Source organism: the organism of the source record quoted next, unplaced genomic scaffold (genome assembly GCF_019419815.1).
Source record: "Pyrus x bretschneideri cultivar Hongxiangsu unplaced genomic scaffold, Pyrus_bretschneideri_v1 Contig48, whole genome shotgun sequence".
In the NCBI taxonomy this organism is placed as follows: domain Eukaryota; kingdom Viridiplantae; phylum Streptophyta; class Magnoliopsida; order Rosales; family Rosaceae; genus Pyrus; species Pyrus x bretschneideri.
The window spans coordinates 14,138-36,807 of record NW_025999785.1 but is presented as its reverse complement, the minus strand read 5'-3'; the positions used below and the strand labels follow the sequence as shown (position 1 = coordinate 36,807).

General features: G+C 35.3%; 3 protein-coding genes across 3 annotated transcripts; 1 reads left to right on the top strand and 2 right to left on the bottom strand.

Annotated features, from left to right (window-relative positions):
• Positions 1-3,564: 3,564 nt before the first annotated feature.
• On the bottom strand, positions 3,565-8,112 carry LOC103951943 (AP2-like ethylene-responsive transcription factor BBM1). Its single transcript, XM_048568603.1, has 9 exons — positions 7,605-8,112; positions 6,632-7,412; positions 6,418-6,500; positions 6,205-6,213; positions 6,006-6,094; positions 5,470-5,543; positions 5,266-5,316; positions 4,998-5,074; positions 3,565-4,865 (listed from the first exon to the last, which is right to left on the bottom strand). Exons 1-9 carry the CDS (start codon positions 7,930-7,932, stop codon positions 3,844-3,846), a joined length of 2,514 nt encoding a protein of 837 aa, XP_048424560.1. The 5' UTR covers positions 7,933-8,112; the 3' UTR covers positions 3,565-3,843.
• Positions 8,113-18,304: 10,192 nt separating this feature from the next.
• On the top strand, positions 18,305-20,055 carry LOC125468168 (protein FAR1-RELATED SEQUENCE 5-like). Its single transcript, XM_048568439.1, has 3 exons — positions 18,305-18,471; positions 18,909-19,395; positions 19,736-20,055. The coding sequence occupies exons 1-3, from the start codon at positions 18,464-18,466 to the stop codon at positions 19,934-19,936; spliced, it is 696 nt and encodes a 231-aa protein (XP_048424396.1). The 5' UTR covers positions 18,305-18,463; the 3' UTR covers positions 19,937-20,055.
• Positions 20,056-20,381: 326 nt separating this feature from the next.
• LOC125470040 (ycf20-like protein) lies at positions 20,382-22,587 on the bottom strand. The gene is made up of 3 exons (XM_048568440.1): positions 22,403-22,587; positions 21,618-21,787; positions 20,382-21,005 (listed from the first exon to the last, which is right to left on the bottom strand). Exons 1-3 carry the CDS (start codon positions 22,412-22,414, stop codon positions 20,561-20,563), a joined length of 627 nt encoding a protein of 208 aa, XP_048424397.1. The 5' UTR covers positions 22,415-22,587; the 3' UTR covers positions 20,382-20,560.
• Positions 22,588-22,670: the final 83 nt, after the last annotated feature.

Sequence of the window (22,670 nt, the reverse complement as noted above, 5' to 3'; positions counted from 1 at the left end):
TTCTATACATTAATAATTAATTAGCTAAGAAAATAATTTAGAGAGGAGAGCGGACCACCCCCCCCCAACCAAAAGAGCCGCGGGAGAAAAGTAAGAGACGAGAATGAGCATTCCTAGAACCTGTTAGCTTATGGGATGATTCTATTTGTATTTGTATTTGGAGGAGATAAGTAAGAACCGTATCCCCTCCTGATTCAAAGGAACTGAGTCTAAGGATTAAATAATCTGGATAATTGAAATTTGATCAAACGACTACAATTATTATAACTTTTAGAAAAATTTTCTTTTTGTAGCCGTTAGATCAAATTTCAATGTTCCAGAGGAGATATGGTTCCATAAGTAAGAGTCTGTCTCACAGACACGCATGAGGCATCCATGCAGCAGCAGCACACTGCAGGTGCAGGGTTTAATAATTTATTACGAAGCTTTCGACTAGATTCTGAATTTGGTTCAATCTTAACATAATTGATATTTAAAAGGATAATGCTAGAATGATCAAAATTTTAAATTAATTGATGTGTCATCAATCGAAAATTAGTATTTTAATAAATAATTAACTAGTAATCCAATCATCAACATCTACCTTATTTGGTTCACAAAACATAGTTTAGAAATTTGATCTCTCTAACATTATCATATTTAAAATGATAAAATGACAGTTCATATTATCCTATAATATTACAAGATTAGATGGTGAAAGTTTTTATTATTCTATCTATATATAAGGTCATTACTAGGCCATCTTTTTAGCCACTCGCATACAATTATTTTAATTTTATTAGTATTTATTGTTTAATTTATTCAAATTAATGGCTAAAATGAATAAAGGTGTGTGCGAAGTTTAAAAAAAATTGAGTGAATGATGTTTTATGTAAACCTAATATATAAGGAGAATAAAAAGAGTATGATTCTTTCTCTTCTAAATTCTACTCCTCTTCCTTTCCTTATTATTTGAACGGTCACGATCGTCAAGTCAACATTCATTTTGTGTTGATTTCTTTATGAAAATAAAAAAAAACAAAAAAGAAAGGAGGAAAGGAGAGAAAATTTTTAGGGAATAGAATCCTATTATAAACAACAGGGCAAGACCGCATGGTTTGGGAAGAAAAGAATATAGGAACGAGGAGGGGTTGGATCCTCTTTAGTTGTAACTAGACTTTATGCACACGCTCACCAGCGTGCAAAAGACATTTTTTGAATCACGACGTACTACGCGGTACTTAGACATTTTAAATGTATTTATATGAGTAAATTGACAAAAGAAAAGTTAAATATTTGAAGTAAATGAATAATCTTATATCATGCTAGAATAAACCCCTCATAAACCAATTAAAGCAACTGAATCCACATAATAAAATCTGTCTCTATTGAATTTATATTAAGAATAGAGAAAATAATATTTAATAAACAACTTATTGAATCACATTATTACTAGTCACTGTGAAACTAAGCTCACACTCTTCCCCTTAGTGTAGATAATATTGCTTGTTAAAATAAAATAAAAAAATAATCATTTAACAACTAATTTAATCACACTATTATCCATGTGCGAAAGATTTTTTTATAACTGGCATTAGACACCTCTTAAGATGTTTGAATGTGTTTAAAAATAGAGAAAATAATAACAACTGATTGAATCACATTATTGCTAGCTTATTGTGAGGTACTAATTATTAAAATAAAATATATATAAAAAAACTGTATAAAAAATTTTAATTATTAAAAAAATGCTGTTAAAATGATGAAAATACCCCTACCATATTTAATGCATTATTTTGGATTGCTTTTGAAGTTTTTTATTTAAAAAGTATTTTTGTTCATTTTTTTATGAAACTTGCGACACAAAAAAACACTATTCATTAATCCCTTGAATTTATATATAAAGATAACAAAAGTCTTACCTTTCCTCAGGTGATGTGGAATTAAAGCTCTTCATTAATGGGGGCCTAAGGCCGGGGTTGTAACATTTGCTGCATGCCATTTACCCAAAAAAGAAATATTTTTGCATGGATAAGGGTGCGGGAGAGAGAGAGATCTACGCTGTGGTTGTGGGGGGATTTTGTGGTATTATATCCAAGAAGGCACGGGTGCTCCGCTGATTTCTCCAATGCAATCCCAGTTCCCACGGGGGCTTTGGCTTGGCTCTCTTTGAAACCAAAATTGATAAAATATTTCTATAAATAAACATCTCCTCGATTTTCATGCCACATTATTATTTTTCTTATTTGTCGTGTATATATCTCCATGTTACTCTTGTTAATTCCCTTTGTACAAAGGTAATGTTAAGTAAATTAAAGAGTGTATTTTTGTTCATAATTAAGAATTATGATGTACGGTCATCATACATGTCATTATCTGACATCATTGGCAGAGCCAAGCCAAGTACAAGGCCCTTGAGCTATAACATAGGGAGAGTTTTGATTTTTTAACATTAAAAATATTAAGCTTTTGGGATATTAGATGATTTTTAATAAACATATTCTACTTAACAAATGAAAATTTTAAATCTCATGGTTGGGCGCTTTGAAGGCTAGAAGCCTAAAAAACATAGTACAATTTTTTTGCTTCAAATTATTGCTTTCAAGTTTGCTATTATATAACTTTACGTAGGCAACAAAAGATTAAAATTTGATTTCATAGTAATAATTATAACTTAGCCCACCAACCGAATAATTCATGGCTACACCATTGTCTGACACTCGTCCTTTCACTTAACCATAGTTATTTTTTTTTTTCAAAATTAGAAAAGGAACGTTTAATAATAAAGTTAACCATAGTTAGTTGAAAGGACACGTGTCAGATAATGAGGTGTATGATGAGCATACACCAGAGTTCTAAATTTACAAACTAAATAATGTGTCCTCAATAAGAAAAAAGTGTGGTAATCAACACCTAAATAATAATTTAGTCATCAACTTCCTGTCATTAAGTTTACAAAATTTAATCTACACATTTGATCTCCCTAGCATTACTCTTTATATAATCATCCATTGAATTTTGTTAAGGGTGCTAGAGAGACTAAATCTGTAGACAAAATTAACTAAATGACATAGAAGTTGATGATTGAATTATTACTTTAAATATTGACTAATGTGCTTTTTTTTTTATTGGTAACACATCATTTAATTTGCAAATTTAATTTATAAATCTAGTTTACCTAGCATTAGTCTTTTGTTGATTCATCGTGGAACTACTAACTACAAAAGTGCATGCATGCATGGATAATGAAATGTGTTTTCGTCGAATTCTCTTTCCAATTTATGATGAATATTTGTTATTAAACCTTGTTATTAAGCATTGTTGTCCACAAAACGGCCAAAGGTGAAATAATCCACATTTCACGTTGTGTATGTTTTGATGATCTCTTACCCAAAACCCTACGAGAACAACACTTCCCAACTAATGTAACTGATTGTGTATAAATTCACGTAATTCAATTATTTTGGTCATCTCTTCACATAGAGATTAATTTGTATGAAACACTACTAGAAGAGTTAAAACTCCATCGACCTTTGCATCAAATGTATGAAATACATGTGTTATTCAAAACTGCAAAGCTAAGTAGAGATGCTATTTCTGAATTCAGATAGACTCTTGCAAAATTTGCATAGAGGACTCTACTGCAAATTAAGTTAGTAACAAAAGACCAAATTAACAAAATGCCTATCTTCCCCACCTAAGTAGGTGATCATCATCTAGTAACTAGCACAGATGCAGAATGAAAAATCAAAATTAGGAAATTCGTTCCATATTTATACATCCTTTTCTTAATCCCCATCCTAATATACCAGACCAGTAGTACGTCCTCCCTTCGACCGTCCATCCATTTGAAACGTATACGCGTTAATTTGTGTCATTCCAGACTGTGAAAGGAGCCATATTGTTAGTAGATGTTGGAACTGCTATTGGCACCCAATTGTTATACTCGCTGCTTCCCTTCGCTACGCCTACTGATGAAACTGATGATGACTGCGGCGCCTGAACCGGAAGATAATACAAGCTCTTTGCATGATTATAAGCATCCGCAGCGGTAGTAGTACTACTTGAGCCAAACACATTTTCATAACCTAGCGCCGCTTTCACCTGATCATGATCGGAACTGCCATCTCCAAAAGCATTACTATTATTCTCATGACCATTAGCTATAACCGTCCCCATAGGGATCATATAGCCACCGTGATCTCCGGCAGTAGTACCATTATATATGACAGAATTAGAACCTGAGCTATGTTCCATAGAATCCGTTGTAGTACTATTTCCCAGGAGGTTGACTGGCTGAAGGAAATTGTGGGTACTTCCCAACTGAAGTAGTTGATGATGATGAAGATCTTGATGATGATAATCTTGCGGCTGATAAAAGCTTTGAGAATTAGTGTCTTGCTCTTGCTTGCACCAAACCCTCTGCCCGCCATTAGAATTATATGGCACTGATGAGTAATAAGGCATCCCAAAAGGCGGGGCCACGGCCTGATGAGCAGCGGCGGCGGCGGCCTGGGTCAATGCAAGAGTTGGCCAGACGTTATTTACGCTCATTCCATGATGATCGCCATTTATCAGTTGCTGATGATATTGATCGTGACAATTACTAGTACTAGTACTACGAGTCATCATCATCAGCTTTTCGCGTTGATCGTCCGTCGCTGATCTGTGGTGTCCGTCAGCCAGTAGAGTCATCTCATGCTGATGCTGGTGATGTGCCTGCTCAACGTCTTTCAGTCGCTTCGCAGCACCATTAATGGGCAATGTGCTGCTCTCCAGAATCGACTTCACGTCGTATCTAGTCATGTCAAAGTTTGTTACTGCATTTAGTCCCCGGAATTTTATGGCTGCGATGTCATACGCCTCTGCTGCTTCCTCCTGAGTACCTATATATATATATATATATGTGGAAATTCATTAGGAAATTATAAAGTAAAAAAGCTAGTTATCATCAGCACCTTAATTAATTTCAAGGTCAAATTAAAACTAACATTGCAGGAAAAAGAAATTGAACTTACTGAAGGTTCCCAGGTAAAGATCTTTGTTCCCTGCTACCCTTCCAATCCTTGCTTGCCATCTCCCATGCTGGTGGTGTCTGTTGCACATGCAACCAAATTAATTACATGAACAAACTATACATATGTAATATTTAGGGCTTACTTGTTACATGCATATGAATACCGATCTTCACATTGATGACTGAATGCTACTCACAATTGGTGCCTCCATGCATTTTCAAATCAAAATCATATTTAATTGCGTCACATGCATACTCTGTTGCATTACCTTGTTACTCCTCGATAAATGGATGCACCACGAGAAAACCCACTACTCTTCCTGCAGCAAGAAAATTCATGGAGTACATATAATTAAATCGGCAATTTCATTATAATTAATTGGCTCCAAAGCGAATTATAATTGATGGCATAGTTTTTAGATATGATGCCACTAGCTTCATGGTCATTTATATATTTGTATGTATTTACGTACCTTCGCAAAGATGCAACAAATTCCTGTCTTGTCATGTGCTTCATTTCGTCTACCTCTTTCTCATAGTTGCTAATCTGGTATTATTTCAAATTATCGAAAATATTAGAAAACTCAGAGGTTATCCATCTCATGATTATTAGATAATAATCAATCAAAGCCATGCATGCATCTATAACATCACAAGATTCACAACGGCGAACAATATATGATTAATGATACTTAATTTTCTGGGATTAACTTGCGTAAATATTTGACACTTCCCTCCCTATATATTAAGGATACTTAATATCAGTTGGGACTTGGGCGTGTATACAGTATATAGAAATATTTTTTAATATATAGTCGAAACACGTTCCCCAGTTTCCAAGCTAACCTAAGTGCGCATGTCAATATCAATGGCCCACATTGAGCAGATTTTGTTGCACAAACAAAATAGGCAACATGATCGATCGACATACATGAATCCTTTTAATTATTTGTTCGAATAGTGGGAACTCTTTCTTTAATTTTTTCTTTTTTTACGTTTTATAACTCACCGGGAAGTTTGTAGTGGTTGTGGTACCCCAATATTTCAATGCTGCTAGGTCATAAGCTCTTGCTGCCTTTTCTTCCTTGTCATAACCACCTATGGATTATGGATTTAATTAATTATTCAGTTTGATCATAGAAAAAGGCAGATCCGGAAAGGGGAAAAAATCATGTGAAGAAAGGCATTGACCTTTAAACTGTACGTACCCAGATAAACTGCAAATTAAAGAGGATTGAGATGGAAAGGCGGCCCAGATCAAGAAACGCACAAAAGAAACGCAGCACTATTAGTTAAAGAAAAACATGATATGCATGATGCGTCTTTAATTAAATAAATCAATAAACTAAACTTGAAACGAAATAATCTTATATATTTTTTTCCTAAAAGATCCAACAATTAAATTAAAATGGATTATGTACCTTGCCTTCCCTTCCGAGTTTGTCCCTCTCTTCGGCAACTATTATCCCACAAATGAGCTTCATATCTACCAGTCCATCTGTGCCTGTGTGTACGCATAGATTGAAAAAAGTAGAACCTTAATTATTTAAAACATTAATTAGACCCCCAAAATCCAAAAATTAATTAAAATAGTAAATGAAGAAATAAGATAAAATTATTTATTTATATAGTTACCTGGTTACACCACGGTATATAGAAGTTCTCTGCCCAAATGTATCAATGGACTTTCTGGGCACAGCCTCAATAGCAGTAGAAGTACTAGTCTGGCTATCGATCCCAGACTGAGTAGTGGTTACAGCGGCAGTCTGCTTATTATTATCTCGATCTGACGAACAGGTTTGATCTCCAGCAGTGGTAGCACCTGCAGTACTCATAGAAAGCGATAGAGTCTGTGCGCTGGTAGTACTAGCGGTAGTACTCATCGAAAGCGATAGAGTCTGTGCGCTGGTAGTACTAGCGGTAGTACTAGTACTTGTGTTGGAGACACCGATGCCATTGATATCGTTTTTGTTCATCTCTTGCTGCTGGGGTGCCGGTTGATTCCTCAGCCACGTCTTGATCATTGAAAGCCCAATATTCGAGCTGCTACTGTTGTTATTAATGTCCCCGCCTGGACCGTCTCCGTTGATGACATCTGTGGGACCGGCACTCTCTAATGGAAGCTGCAAAGAAGAGACGGTTCTGGAGAAGATGTAGTCAGTAGTACTAGTACTGGCAGTGTTATTATTGTATCCATGCGCAGAATTAGTGCTACTCTGGATGTGATCGTGATGATCCGCAATGAAAGAGTGTCGGCCCAGGAAGTTTTCGAGCTTTGGCTGTTGATGATGACGATTATGATGGTTTTCAAGGTTTAGGGTATTGCATGAGTTACTTCTTCCCATCAGCATAGATAGGTGGTCTGATGTGATCTTGTAGTTGGTGCTATCCGATGAGTTCATGTTCCAATCTGCACCTGCTAAAATATGGTAGCTAGAACCAATTAACAATTAATTATTAAAATTTACAACTTAATTTTTACGAATGATGAAAACTAGCTCCAGGACAAAAGAAATAGAAGAAAAAGTCATTCATCCAAAAAACAAAAAAGAAAAAGAAATCAGAAACGAACGTGTTTGTATGGATGGAAGGAAGGGGGTAGACAAACCTTGGGAGTTGAACGCAGCTTGATGAAGCATTCCAAAAGATGGAGGGAGCTGGTTGAGGGAATGATGCTTAGGAGCAGTAGTAGTGGCGGATGAGTCGTCATGAGAATTAGTGAGATCAAAGCAGTCGCCGGAGGCATCGGTACCGGAGATTTCATCAGAGTAATTGAAGCCGAAGCGAGAGACTGGTGTGGTGGTCTGGTCAGATAAGTCATGAAGATCTTGGCCGTGCTGATGACGACGACGATCAGCACCCTCGGATATCATTGGATCAGCCGGAACTACTTCTTGAGGGGAAAGAGAGAACCCCAACCAGTTCATGGAACCCATCTCAAATGATTTGAGTTAAAGAAAAGAGATGATCAGACAACTAGTACTCCATGCATGAAGAAGAAGAAAAAGAAGATCAAGTGGCCAACTGGTTAAGGAACAACTATTGTTTAAAGAGAGAAGACAGAGGCTCCATTTCCATGGCGGTATGTGGGACTCATAGAGAGGAGGAAAGGTCAAAAATTTGCAGACCTAGAATCAATTGAAAATGACTATCATTTCTTCCTAAGCATTTATATACAAAGTTTTTAACACTCGCTCTCTTTCCTTTCCACTTCTTTCACACGTACGGCCTCCTCGACCTCTTACACATGTATAAATAACGAGCATTAAAGAGATTAATTGTGAGACCTATTCTATATCAAATTTTAAAGATCTGAATTGTTGACTTTGTAAGTCTTGATTCATATGTCATCTTTGCAAAAAAGTCATTTGCGTATTTAATTATTACAATAAAATTTCATTGATTCTTATACAACAAAGTATTCGTCAATTTCTTTGAACTCAATTAAATATGTCAAATATTTTGCAAGTATGATCTAAAAGGTGCAACTTGAAAAATAAAAGGTTCAGATCGTTGAAGTTCGATATGATATGGGTCCCACAACTATTCTTCATTTTAAAAAAAAAATAGATATCCCTTTCTCTTAAAAGTCTGCTATAAATGATAAACACAACATCCTTTTTATACGCTTCTTTTTAATTATACTCGTTAAATTCATTTGATATATCCAATTTAATAATTAAAATTACAAAAAGATGTGTGAAAAGCTTATAAAATACAAGAGCAAGATCTTTTATTTGATTTATAAGATTAACGACAATAGGACGTTGGGGGTGGTGTGGAGCTGGGTGATACTGTAATTTTGCATTAAATCTTAGTTAACTAGTTAATATCCAAAAACACAAAATGACGTATCGGTGGATTGGAATTTGGACTTTCTTTTCCATCTTTCGTCCTGATGAGATCCAATCATTTATTTGAGTCTAGCTTAGGTTTTCCATGTTACTTTAAATGAGTTAGATACCTATGTATAAGAATTAGGGAATTTGAGTTTAATATTTATAATACTACTGTTATATTATTGTTAGTTCAATAATTGTGAGAGCTATATTCTAGAACCCAATCGTTTGATAGTATCACATTCACGAGTTTAAAATATAGTTTAATCACACTCAAAATTTTCAACTCATTGTAAAAATGTGATTTCTATATGAACTCAATATATTGGTGTCACACTCCCTTTTTCCAACCTATTGTGAAGGATCTTAAAACAATAATATCACCAATATGTTTAAGTACACACACAAATGAAAATCAGATGCCAAACGCGCTGAATAAGTTAACAAATCAATTCATACATTTTTTTTTATATATATATAATTAGACCTATGTACCAAGAATTGCTTGCTAAGCATTGACTGACAGATGAGAAATTAACAATACTAATAAAAAGGTACACGTCCGAGAGTAAGAAAAAAAAAATATTATTGAATTTGATTTTTAATATTTTAAATGAACTCCATTACAATTGTTTACTACTTAGAATGAATGTATAAACTAATTAAACCTTTTAGGTGTTCGTATATCCATAATTGGTAGTGTATCCATCAAGTGGAGCCTATTATATGTGGATGCTAGATAGTTCAAATTAATTAGTTGCTATAATCATAGGAGATTATGAGACTGGCTAACACATGCATGGGTCTCATATTATATACATACATACATACATATAGATATATATATATATATATATATATATATTAATTAATATACATGCAGACTATGACCATGAGTGCTCTCGTAATCTTAAAACAAAGGGGAAGAGATTCCTTCTCCCACCAAATTCTAGGGATCCGGAGATCTTGGCTCTTAAAATTTGATCCAACGGCTACAAACGTAGAACCTCTCTAAAAATTATAATAATTGTAATCATTTAATCAAATTTCAAGAGTCTAGATCTCTGTATCCTTAGAATTTGGTGGGAGAGATCCGGAGGGGATCTCTTCCCAAAACAAAGTAGTCACATATAGATATTACATATTACATTGTTCCGTTCTTGCAAGCTGTCCATGACCACATTTCCTTTTCCACTTGTCCTCTTGAAATATATTATCTTTGTTAATTCTTGTAAATGGTGAATTTGTTTTGGCATATAATGTTTTTTCTTCAACTCATTGTATTTTAAGTTCAAAATTTTTTTTCTTTAATCTAGATTAGAATATTAATATTTCTTTTCAATAAAGAAAAAAGTATATATATTGGGTCCATGTTTAATGTTACGATTTGTTTTAGCTGTTAGATACAATTTCTATACAACGCCGGTTAGATATTCTATTTTCAATCTTACCCATTCATTTTTCTTATCATTTAATACTATGTAGCATTGAAGAATTTTCCATATGTTACATGTATTTGGTTAATAATCTCTCTCTCTCTCTCTCTCTCTCTCTAACTTTTCTCATGTGATGCATGATTAGTATCTCTATTAATCCAATCCTTCATACCAAACAAGGCCTATATGTGTACACACCAATTAATATCTCAAAATTCACTTAATTGGTGCTTCTTGTAGGAAGCAGTTCAAATATTTTTTTCCAGAATTAACTTGCATTTTTATTAATAATTATTTTCTAAAACTTTTTTTTTTTAAAACCCTTTCAGTCATTTAAAAGGATTTTCCAAACGAGTGTAATCAACGAGATATTCTCAACCATTTGTGGGAGAGGGATGCTCTCATGTCTGCTCTCTAATCTTGGGCGACCCATATATTTCAGTCATTTCTCTAATTGTTCACTAAAAGAAAAAAAATCACAAAATTTTTATGCTTTCTTTTATTTTACCAAACCTAAAATCTCTCCCTTCTCTTCTCTTCTCTCACAAAATTCACTTACTTTCTTTTATTTTTTCTTCAACTCATTGTATTTTAAGTTTAAATATTTTTTCTTTAATCTAGATTAGAATAGGGAATTATTATTGGTACTCCAAAAATCTCATTTTGCACTCCAAACTTTCTATAATTAGAAAGAAAAATACACTTGTGATGAGTGTAGGATGAGATTTTTGGAGTGCTAATAACAATTACCTTAGAATATTAATATTCTTTTCAATAAAGAAAAAAGTATATATACTAGGTCCAGCTTTAATGTTACGATTTGTTTTAGTTGTTAGATACAATTTCTATACAACATTTGTTAGATATTCTAATTTTTCATCTTACTCATTTATTTTTCTTATCATTTAATACTACGTAGCATTGAAATTTTTTCCATATGGTGCATGTATTTGGTTAATAATCTCTCTCTCTCTAACTTTTCTCATGTGATGCATGACAGTAACTCTATATGTCTTTCTCTCTTTAATTTGCTTGTTGTGAAAAACCTGTTCGTACGTAGTAGAATCTCTCTCTAGCAATATCCCCTTCCACCAAAGCTTAACTTTTCTTTCTCTCATTTTTTTTGGTACTATCTTTCTCTCATTTTCGTTTCATTATGTTTCACTGCAATTAGCATTGCATTGCCCTGCCGCTGCCTCTGCCTCGGCCCATGCCTGCAGCACATCTGCCTTCTCTCTCTTCTTCTTTTACTTTCTGACTCTGAGTCTCTGCTGCTTACAAACAAATACACCCATAACTTTTTCACATTCCATCCAACCATGTCACATTATTTAACTATATATTATCCCCTCGTCCTAATCATAGATCTGCTCCCCCGGCCCGCTTCAAACGGGGGTCTCTCTATCTCTTTGTCTACCTTTATCTACTATCTCGCCATATATACTTATATCATGTATGCATATATGAATATGACTCACACGCTTGTAAAAAAAAAAAAAAAAAAGAAGAAGAACACTGTTAGTTTGATTAGTGCAGACAATTAGAGAAAGTTAGGCGGAGATATGGGATGAAATCCTTAAGTAGTCTTAATTATTGTATAAGGAATATATATAGTGAAAGAAAAACAACAATATATGTGTATATGGCATGCAGCCAGCTAGCAGAGATATTGTATGAGAGAGAGGCTTGAAGCCTGCACCCCCATGCGAGGACATTAACCCTTGTCTTCCGGGTGGGTCTGCGAGTCTGATGAGTTTGATTATAATTTCATTCTCTTTCAATAATTTAGTCATTTTTGAAAGGGACAGATCGATTGCCAGAAAATCTAACTCCTATTCCTATACTATATATATCTCTCAATTATACTCACTCAGGCTTTCAAATCCATTTTTCTCAGATATACACTTCCCTTTCATTTTCAGTGCTTTTTGTCAATTCTGCCTCTCAGTCCCCCTACCTCTCCTTATTATATTTTCCACTGAACTCCATGGTATCATTTTCTTCATCCTGCACGTACGTACGCATATATCTCCAATAGAAATACACGAAGAAGAGTATATTCTTAGATATATATGTACAATACGTATATATATACACACACACACACATATATGCATGTATTTTCAAAATTTGAATTTAGGGTTAGGGTGCAGAGAGTGACAGAGTGAGAAAGAATGAATAAATACTTAAAGCGGGGGGTGGGTGGGTGGGGTGTAGGTGGTGCTGAAAGGAAGAGAGAGAGAGAGAGAGAGAGAGAGAGAGATTCACCTCGAAAGCTTCGAAAGACACCTTCCTATAAGTTTGACCATCAAGGAAGGAAGGAACCAAAGACGGTAAAACGCATGGCCCTATACCATTTTTAAAAAATAATTTATTTTATCAACATAAGTTAACAATTATTAATCAAAGCCTGTTACCACCGTAAAAATTTAATAAAAAGAAAAAAAGCTCTCGGTAATCTAAATCATCATCATTCCTAACCTTACCTTTAGCCCCCTTCTTAGACAGAGAAAATCATGTAAAGGAAATTTTAGAGAGAGAGAGAGTATGACTTTTGACCTAGAACTACTGAGCAATGTGGCAATCTTTTGGTTAGGGTCGGCAAAATGACAACGCTAAATAGAGCATTATTTATTTAGTATTTGAACAAGAACGGCTTAAATTAGTTTTCAAATTTCACCGTCTTTTGTTTGAAATTACTGTTAGCTCCCCGTGGCCATGTCGAGTTATCGACCCATTGCCCACCCACGAGTTAAGTGAAGTGAATTACACTGTATAGTAGTCAAATATTGCTCAAGTAGTTTAATTGAAGACATGAGATACACATGGCAATGGCAACACACCAATATCAACATATGGCTTCCATTCAATTCTCCGCCTCTACTGCGTAGTCATTGGCTTGAGATTCACAAATCAATGAAAAGAAAAAACTTTTTCTACGAGGAAATAGAATGAGACAAGAATCTCTCCCTTTTGGATGCCGCGTCCACTTCCACATGTACAGTATGCTCAATGTTGATTTGCTGTAGCATTTGTTTATACTTATCGGAATTTTTTATGACCACCATATCGAGTAGGGGTGGGTCTGAAAAATTGAAAACCAAAAAAAAAAAAAAAATCGAACCGAAGTTGTCAAACCGAATCGATGCGCTCCAGCTCAAAAAGTTTCAGTGAAACCAACTTGGCAACAGGTTTTGTTTTGTTATGATTATATGACTAAACTATTTATAAAGATCAACAAAACCCTAGCCACTGGTAGTAGCAGCTGCACCTTTTCTATTTTTCATTCCCCTCTTCTCTCTCTCGTCCCTGCCTCCAATTTACCCATTCTTCTCCATAACCCGCAGCCAGCCCTCTCTTCATCCCGACAGCCCACTCTCGTCGTCTCTCCGTCTTGCCGTCTCGACTGCCCACCCACAACCTTGTTTTTGAGCCTCTCGATCTTTTTCTTGAGATGAACTGTCTGATATGACTTTCGCGGAGCATCCTCCTTTCTATTACAAGCTTCATATTTGTGAGAACAAACTTCCGCAGCCATCTATTTCCATGACAGTATCTTCCATGGCACTGAGGGACTTGTGTTCTTTTTCAAAGGGTCTATGCCTAGTCTGATGAACGTGATTGTCCTCCCCAGTCTCTCTTATTTATTTTTTCGATTTATGGGTTTTTTAAGGGTAAATTTTGGTGTAAATTTATGGGTTGTTGGTTTGGTTCGTATTGCAGATTTATTCGATTTTGGTGTTATGGGTTTGTTAGTTATTTGAATTTTAAATGAATGAATGTAATTATTGATGTGAGTTGTGGATTAAGATAGTATTTTGATCGATTATGTGCTTGTGTTGCTCTTGGTGTTGCAGATTTGTTTCTTTCCAGATTTATTAGTTTATCAAATTTCTTATTTAAAAAAAAATCTGAAAAAAAAAAACCAAACTGGACTGAAACAAAACCAAAAAAATCCAAAAAAAAAAAAAAAAGAACCAAATCAAAATTTCGGTTCGGTTTTAGTTTTGGCAAAAACCGAACTGTTTTGAACCGAATCCAGCCCTAATATCGAGAATAAAGAAAGATTAGGCAAGCAGAACACCCTTTCATCTCTTCAAACATTAATTAAAGTAAAATATATATTATTGATAAAATAAAATACAATGAAAGCCCTGCAAAAAAGAATACAAGAAAAATCTGAAAAGATTATAACAAGAAGTGAATAATTAGGCATGTACCAGTCTTTGTGATTATAATTAAGATGACACACACATTACATAGAGGTGTTTTATTGTCCAAAATATTTGTGCAACTTGTGAGTTTGGAGGACTGAGATGAATTTCTGGTCTTTGATATTTATAACATAAGTACGTGCATGTGTACTTTGTATAGACATAATCGATCATTACAGATTATAACCAATCATGAGATGACCTGATCGTGGAGTAATAGTCGTGATCATATGGAATACATTATACATGTATGTATGCCGACCGGTAAACATATTTGCTCCAATATAGATATGCTGAACTGCGTTCTAATCTGGATGTGGTGAATGGTGATTGCGAATTTGCGATAAAGCAAAGCATGGGTTACGTTACATGCATTACTTGAATCCATGGCCTTCACGTTTCACAATTCAGAGCATGCAGCAAAACATGCTGAAGCCCCAAAGTAATAAAACTTTATGAGCAAAACGTTAAAGAAAACATATATAGAGCCATAATTTAAAAATACTTGTATACATATTTGTGGGCTAAGAGTAAGATTAAGAGTAACTCTCTATTATGATACTGAACTACATGTGAAAGAAGCCCAAATGCGCAAGAAGCCTAAACAGAAATGACTATTCTAGGAAGTCCATTATTTTCAGCTGCTGGCATAACTTAAATCATTATCCTCAATCAATATTAAGTTACACTACAATCTATGCGCATATATTGTAGCTCAACTGAGTCTTGTAAGTGCCTTTTGTATTCTTTCTTCTTCTTTTTCAAGGAATCAAGGAAAAAAATTCAGAGCGATAGAACTTAATTAGAATATGAGCATTTCCAACCATGTTTCTTATATTCAAGTTAAAATTTAGTCAAAATGATTATAAAATTATTTTCGAAGTCATTCTCAAGATTTCAGAGAGTGTTATTGATTCACTACTCAATACATTAATATGGTCTTTTCACTTAAATTTTACCATATGCACAACTTGACAAGCGTATATTTTTTATCAGAAACGAACATTGGTGTAATTAGGATTGGAACTTTTCATTGTATAGTGCACTTTATTATGCTAAAATTCGATGTGGGATTTTTAAATTCTTCAACAAAACCTCTCACGTGAGACCACATAGTGAGCCATAAGTGCAACCGATTCCACTTCGATGATGAATTTTTTTTCCCTTTGTAATTCAAAGCAAAGGAAGTCAAGGCAAGACCCCAATACTTCAAGCAAGGGAAAAAAAAGTAAAGTCTCACAAACTTATTAGTCAATCAACCCGCTATGATATTCTGTTAAAATTAGAAAGAGATGAGTTAACATTTCACTGTTAATAACATCAATGTTGTCCATAAAAAACGTTCATGTAATTAAAAGTAAAACTATTCATTGTATATTATACTTTAATTTATCAATTTAATTTTGCGGATGCTATAGTTAACATGTATATGGATAGTATACATGAGGAGTGCGCGTACAGAGGAAAAGAGAGTTAAATATTAAGTCGTTACTTTCCTTGAAGAGTGAGGGCAAGGGCAAGGTTAAGTCGGGAGTTTGGAGGGGGACAGAAGCGCGAAATTAAAGAAGGGGAAGGCAAAAGATGTAACAGGTGTTGCTCCTGATGAAACGTTATTTTTCTCCTTTCTCTCTCTCTCTCTCTCTCTCTCTCTCTCTCTCCCTCCCCCCTCCTATTCTTTCTTTTTGTTTGTTTTGTAATGGAAGTTTGATTTTTATTATTATAAATATTGGAAAGAGCGTGAGGCCAAATTCCAAGAAGCGGAGGCTGTTGAATTAGAAAGTAAATGGTAGAAGAGAAAATGAGAGAATAGTCAAGATTCAAGGCCCTGCCGTGCTGATCCCTGCCTGACCTGCCTGGAATAATAGTTGGTCCTGGTTACTATGCCCGCTCAGTTCTCTTCTATTTGTACGATCAAGATTAAGACACGTCAATATTTTATATCATTATTATTTTTTGTTTTATTATCTTTATAAAAAAATTAATATACAATATTGATGTGACCTGACCTTGACAACATAAAATATAAAAAAATAGAAATGTATAGGAACTGAGAGGCCATAAAAGCCGGGTCCATAATACTTACTAATTGATCAGTCTGGGCTGAGGATTAGTCATCTCATATTCATGCCCGCCCGCCCGCCTGCCTACCTGTAGAGAGAGAGAGAGAGAGAGAGGGAGAGAATAGTGTTGGAGTTGGCACTGTCCCATAAATGCAAAAGGGTTGTGCAGGCATTGAGGTAAAAGGATTTGTCCTCGAATGACACAAGGGGGATCCCCTTGGTGCTTTTGTGGGGGTTTATTATTTCACTGCGGGGAGCCTGAGGGAGAGGTACAACCCGAAATAAATGTAAAGGGTAAATTACATTTTATTTTTTTAGGTTTGAGGTTGATGTTAATTTTTTATAATATCTTTAAAACATTTCAATTTAATATCTCATAATTTTTATAAAACATTTCTATAAAATTTGTAAATTTGATATCTCACAATTATTTTCTCATTAGATTTTCATGTTATGTTACCTATCTGTCGATTTAATAGTAATTTTTTTGGGTTTTTCCTGCGTAGCTTAGGTGGAAGGCAAAGAAGACCCTCTTTTGAGAAGTTGGAACCATCAATGAGATACCATTTTGGAAGAGTTAGAATTATAACCTTGTGTCAAGACCTATGGATGAAGGTAGACGTGTTTTTTCCAAATATTTTACGTAATCGTGAAAAGAACAAGTTATAAACCATTCCAAGGCGAATTTCCTATTTATTGGACGAAAGTATTTTTTTTTATATAGGAGATTCAAGCCAACAAGTAGAAAAAAATTAGCGGGGTCCTAACCATTTACAAAACGGTCTTCTGCCCTTAAGAATATTTCCAAAAACTCCTACGTGAAATTTCAAAAGCTCACGGTGTGACGAACATTAAAAGAAATAGATTTTATGATAGTTTTTGCAAAAAAAATTACAAAACCAATTAAAATCCCACATTTTTTGTGAACATTTTGAATTTTGTATTTTCACAAAATATTTTGTGTCAGCATTAAGAAAACGTTACAAACCATTTGTAATCGGTTTTTTTACCATTTATTGAGCATCAAAATTATTTTTATAAAATATTTAAGTCGAAAACTTATAAATAAATAGAAAAATTGGCCCAAAACATTGCTAAAAGGAAGTTCTACACACAGGAATATGTCCAGAATGTTCTACGTGGAATCTCAAAATCTCACAGTGCAGCAAAGATGAAAAGAAATAAGCTTTATAATGGTTTTTTTTACAAATTTACAAAACTGATTAAAAATTGTGAGTATTAAGGAAAGGTTTAAGGCAAAACTGATTAGCCCACAATGTTTGTGAAAGCAATAGAATTTTGTATTCTGGCTGAATAAATTGTGTGGGCATTAAGGAAAGTGTTATAAACCATTTGAAAGTAGTTTTACCTTTTATTGAGCATCGAAGTATTTTTTATAGAATATATAAGTTGAAAACTTAAAAATAAGTATAAAAAAAAAATAGTGGGGCTTAAAATATTTACAAAATGATGTTCCGTCTATAAGAATATATCTGAAAATTTCTTATACGAGATTTTTAAAACCTTACGATATGGTGAAGCTGAAGAGAAATCGTTTTTATAATTTTTATTGAAATTTGCAAATTAATTAAAAACTATGAGTGTTGACCCATATTTTTTGTGTTTTCGCAAAATATTTTGCATGACTATGAGGAAAAAAAAATGTTATGAAGTATGCTAAAGCAATTTTATTATCTATTGAGCAACCAAAATATTTCATAACAATATTTCGGCGAGAAACTTAAAAATAAGTAGATATTTTTTATTTTTTATTTCGACGAAATATGGAAATACCAGAAAGCCTCTCCCAGTTCCCTATCGCGGAGGGCCTGAGCTTGGCGCTTTAAACAAAAGGGTTGCTGTCTGTGTGCATCTGAGCGACCACTGCCAGCATTTGGAGGGGCTTCCAAAAAATTCAATGACTCAGTAAGTTTGACATGCAATTACTCAGGCTTCCTTATTGATTTTCTGTCAATTCAATAGAATTGGGTTTTGCAATTTCCTTTTAGTTTCTGGGCGCGATTGTGATTTTACTTGTGGGAATCTTCGTTTTTCTTAGTTAGAACCATGGAATAATATGGAAATTGATTTCTTTTAAATTGTATAATGTGTTGTTCGAGCTTCATCCTCCAATTCCTCCCGATGTTCCATAATCCATAATTAATTCCGCTTAGATATTATTAGATAAATACATGAATTCGGATTTGGGAAATCCACAGGCAGTGATAGTGCTCATAGAATAGAATAAAGAAATAGGGGTGATTTGGCACTAGAAGACTAGCTGCAGCCTGCAGGAATGGATCCTTAGAGTTCCATCGATTATAATTTCTTCTCAACTTGATGTAAATATGTATTTATTGCAGTGAATCTGATGGTGCATCGGTAGGAACTTCTCTTGTAGATATGAGTCATCTTTTTGGACAGGATGATGATGATGATGATGATCAAAGGACTCCAAATTCTTGTAAAGATGGATCAAGTCTAGTCCAACCACATGAGCCGTATGTGGGTCAGGAATTCGACTCACAAGAAAGTGCACTGGCATTTTATAATGCCTATGCCACTCGTATGGGTTTCGTTACTCGTATGAACGATATGTATCGATCCAAACACGATGGAACCGTCATTGGGCGGACATTGGTATGCAACAAAGAGGGTTTCCGAAAGCCTGACAGGCGTGACAAGAAGACCCTAAAGCCTCGGGCTCAAACTAGGGTAGGTTGTAGGGCAATGCTGTCCATCAAGAAACTCAGTGTTGGGAAATGGGTTGTTACATGGTTCGTTAGGGAGCACACTCATGCATTGACTCCCAACAAAGCTCTAAAAGGACTGGTCAATGATCAAGTACCGGTAAGTTATCGTTATCTTTTACAGTTGTTATTGACTTTAATTTGTTCTTAGCAATTTTTTGTTTTCGTCATGGATATTAACTCATATTAGACTTGAAACAATCTTATATTGAGGTTCTGCAACTTAATTTGGTCAATTAAATGGGATTTTTGGGAGTTACAGAGCTCATAATGTATCTGCTGCGCATGTTGCTCAATGCCATATTTTTGGGGACTTCATATGAGAGTTACATTATTGAACAGGCCTACAAGTTGACATGACAGTTGCATCGCATTAGTATGACCTGAAATTCATTTACCATAGGCTTCTTTTCTTTTTTCACTCTGTCATGTGTTTGCAGGACGATAAGACAAAGATTGCAGAGTTAACTAACGAGCTGTTCCTCGAGAGAAAGCGGTCTGCTGCACTTAGAGAAATAGTTGATCTTCTATTTAATCACATTGAGGAACATACGCAAGACCTGTCGAAGAAAGTTCAGCATGTTGTCGACAATGTCAAGGAGCTTGAATCAGAAGGGAAAAACCGTCGTAGCCTAGGATAGGCCTGGCATTCTAATGTACATCGAATATTTTCACATTAGTTTGATACTTTCTATTTTATTTTGCGGAAGAAGTATTACTTTGAAATCTTAAGTATGAGTTAGCTGTGTTTTGTTTGAAACAGCCAACCCTATATCCAAATGCTCGTATGGTTGTCCTGGCACAAGTAACGAGTGTAGAATGTAGCATGCTAGAGTTGAGAGGTTAAGCCATTATTGTGTGCACTATGGTCTATGGGGGTGAGGTTGTACCATCCGTTCTGCTCCCATTCCCGCCAACACCATCGTCCTCGCCGCCACCCCCAACTCCTAAGATACCGAAACTGGCGGTCATTAGGGGGAAATCTTCTAATGATCCCAACCCCCGGAGGCATAATTCAAGAAATTTGTTTATGCAGGATTCATTTAGTAAGACAGTAGCTTTGTACGTTAAACTGAGAGCTGCATGTACAGGGCAAACTTTTATTCGCAAAAATTTAGTTGAGATTGGTCATCTTACAATAAAGGTGGATCTAGACTGGACAACCTACCGACGGATAAAGGGCGTTAAAACTTAAAAACACAAGTAAGTTTAGTAGTAAATCTCCATCTTCCAAACTTGAGGTGGGTACAACTGTAGAAGCACCTTTAACTACCCAATTTAAAAGCATCCACAAAGAGGCCTAGGCAAACACCTGCCTTCCAGTAATTCACCATCATGACAAACGACTTGAGCCTCCCACTCGATTGAGAGGGGGGCTTTCTATACATTAGCATGCCAATACCTTCAATGGCAGCAACCACTATACCCGCAACCAAAACATCCCAATCCCCCGTCTGCCCAAGGATTGTAGCCAACGCATTTGCCGTGTAGAAACCCAAAAGAAGAAGAAATATTTTCATTGGAAAATTTCTCCTGGCTAAATTCAGCTTCTCCAGTAGCTGTCTCCCACCTGCAGTCACTATCCGACCCAACCGGGTGGCATTGAGATTAGAGTTGTTGCCATTGATGCCCTCTTGCCCACCCTCATCAGGAACCCCACCTGTGTCCAAGGCAAAGGCTATTCTCCACTGTCGTCTTGTTGACTGAAAACTGCGTCAGCATACCAAAAATAAGCATGTTAAGAAGGGCATCAACATATTTTTTATGAAACAAGGCATCAGTACACAGCAAGCATTTGGACCAGGAAACTTATAACTCCTGCATACAGTTGGCACCAGTTTTATTTGATGTGGATATATAATGTTGACTGCCAACAAAAGTTCCAAAATGACTGAAATCATTCTCTGTAAATCCCTCTCCCAATCCTTTAAGCCCCTAGTTCTTAGTGAAGGCAGGATCTTGGAATAAGTTCCAAATCTGCAGCAAATTTGGGCATCATTCCACATCATAATTTTCTGGGACTCCGAAATAGGTAGGGTGGGCATACAGCAGATCAAAAAGAGGAAATCCAAGAAAGAATGCTAGAACAACAGAAGCAGTCTATGCGACAAGGATGCATACAACTCACATTATTTATAAAGTGCTACTAATTATTAAGGTATTGATAGGAATACGAGAAATCTCAAGTCATCCGTTCATATAAAGATATAATGCAGTTGACTTTATTCTGTAAACAACAAGAAAGCAGAAAGAAAATGCAAAAGCTCAGTCAGATATAGCATAGAACAATACAAACTTTGAGTGACCTAAAAATATGTATACCTCCTTTGGGGGAATGGCAGAGACTTTATGCGAATCTTTGAAGTTTGGACCATGAAAAAAGTTGGTTCACTGCAACAGTTGTGGATCATACAAGTTGCAAGAGCTACGTAAGATCTTTCAGGGATTTGATTCTCCAGTGGTGGTGCGGTTCCTATTCGAGAGGCCAAGAACTAGAATAGAGGGGTGGCAGGAAGAGAAAATGAAATTGTGAGTACACAACACAAGCCTTCAATTTGGACAGTGATGATGATGACTCAAGGTTAAGGATTGTTACAGGGGCTCACTTGAGTTTGATTCTTGTATAGTTATGAACATAAATTCATTTTGGAGAATGAGGTGGAGCCTAATTGATTCCATGGCAAAGTTGATAATCATACTAGTGTGAGTGAGTCTTGGCATATTTGATAGACTTGTTGATATCAATCATCCATAACCAAATGAAATGAAGAAAAGAAAGCAAATTGCACATGAATTCATCTAGGAAGCAGAGAAAATGAACAAAATACATAATGATCTGACCTCCCAAAAACCCCTTCTTATGCGAAAATACAATTAACAATCAAACAAGGCAGACAGATGATCATAAGAAAGAAGCCCAAAGAACAAAAGGGAAAATACTTGGAGCCAATTACTGCTAGGGACAGGAGTCGGGAGCCTTTGGCATGAACAGAAGAATCAACAAGCCAGACACAGACGGACGCAGTCACCCATGACCCACCCAGCCATAAGGAAACATTTATAATAAAAATTATAAAATTACAAGAGATAAAGATAAAGAAGATTACATTACTCGCCATTGAACTTTGAAGAGAACAAGTGCCAGTAGTCGGAAGACAGTGGCAGTGGCAAGGCTTCGTCTCAGAAGCAGCAATTATCAAACCGGAGCATGAGACGAGATGAGACGAGATGAGATAGATTCATTCAGCGATTCAGCAGCAGCAGCGTAACTCTGGGTCTACTTTTTGCAACAATCCATTCACTTTTTAACATTTTGTTTACTACTATACATCCCTAAAACGAAAGACGAAAGTCATTTACTAAAATGCCCTCCAC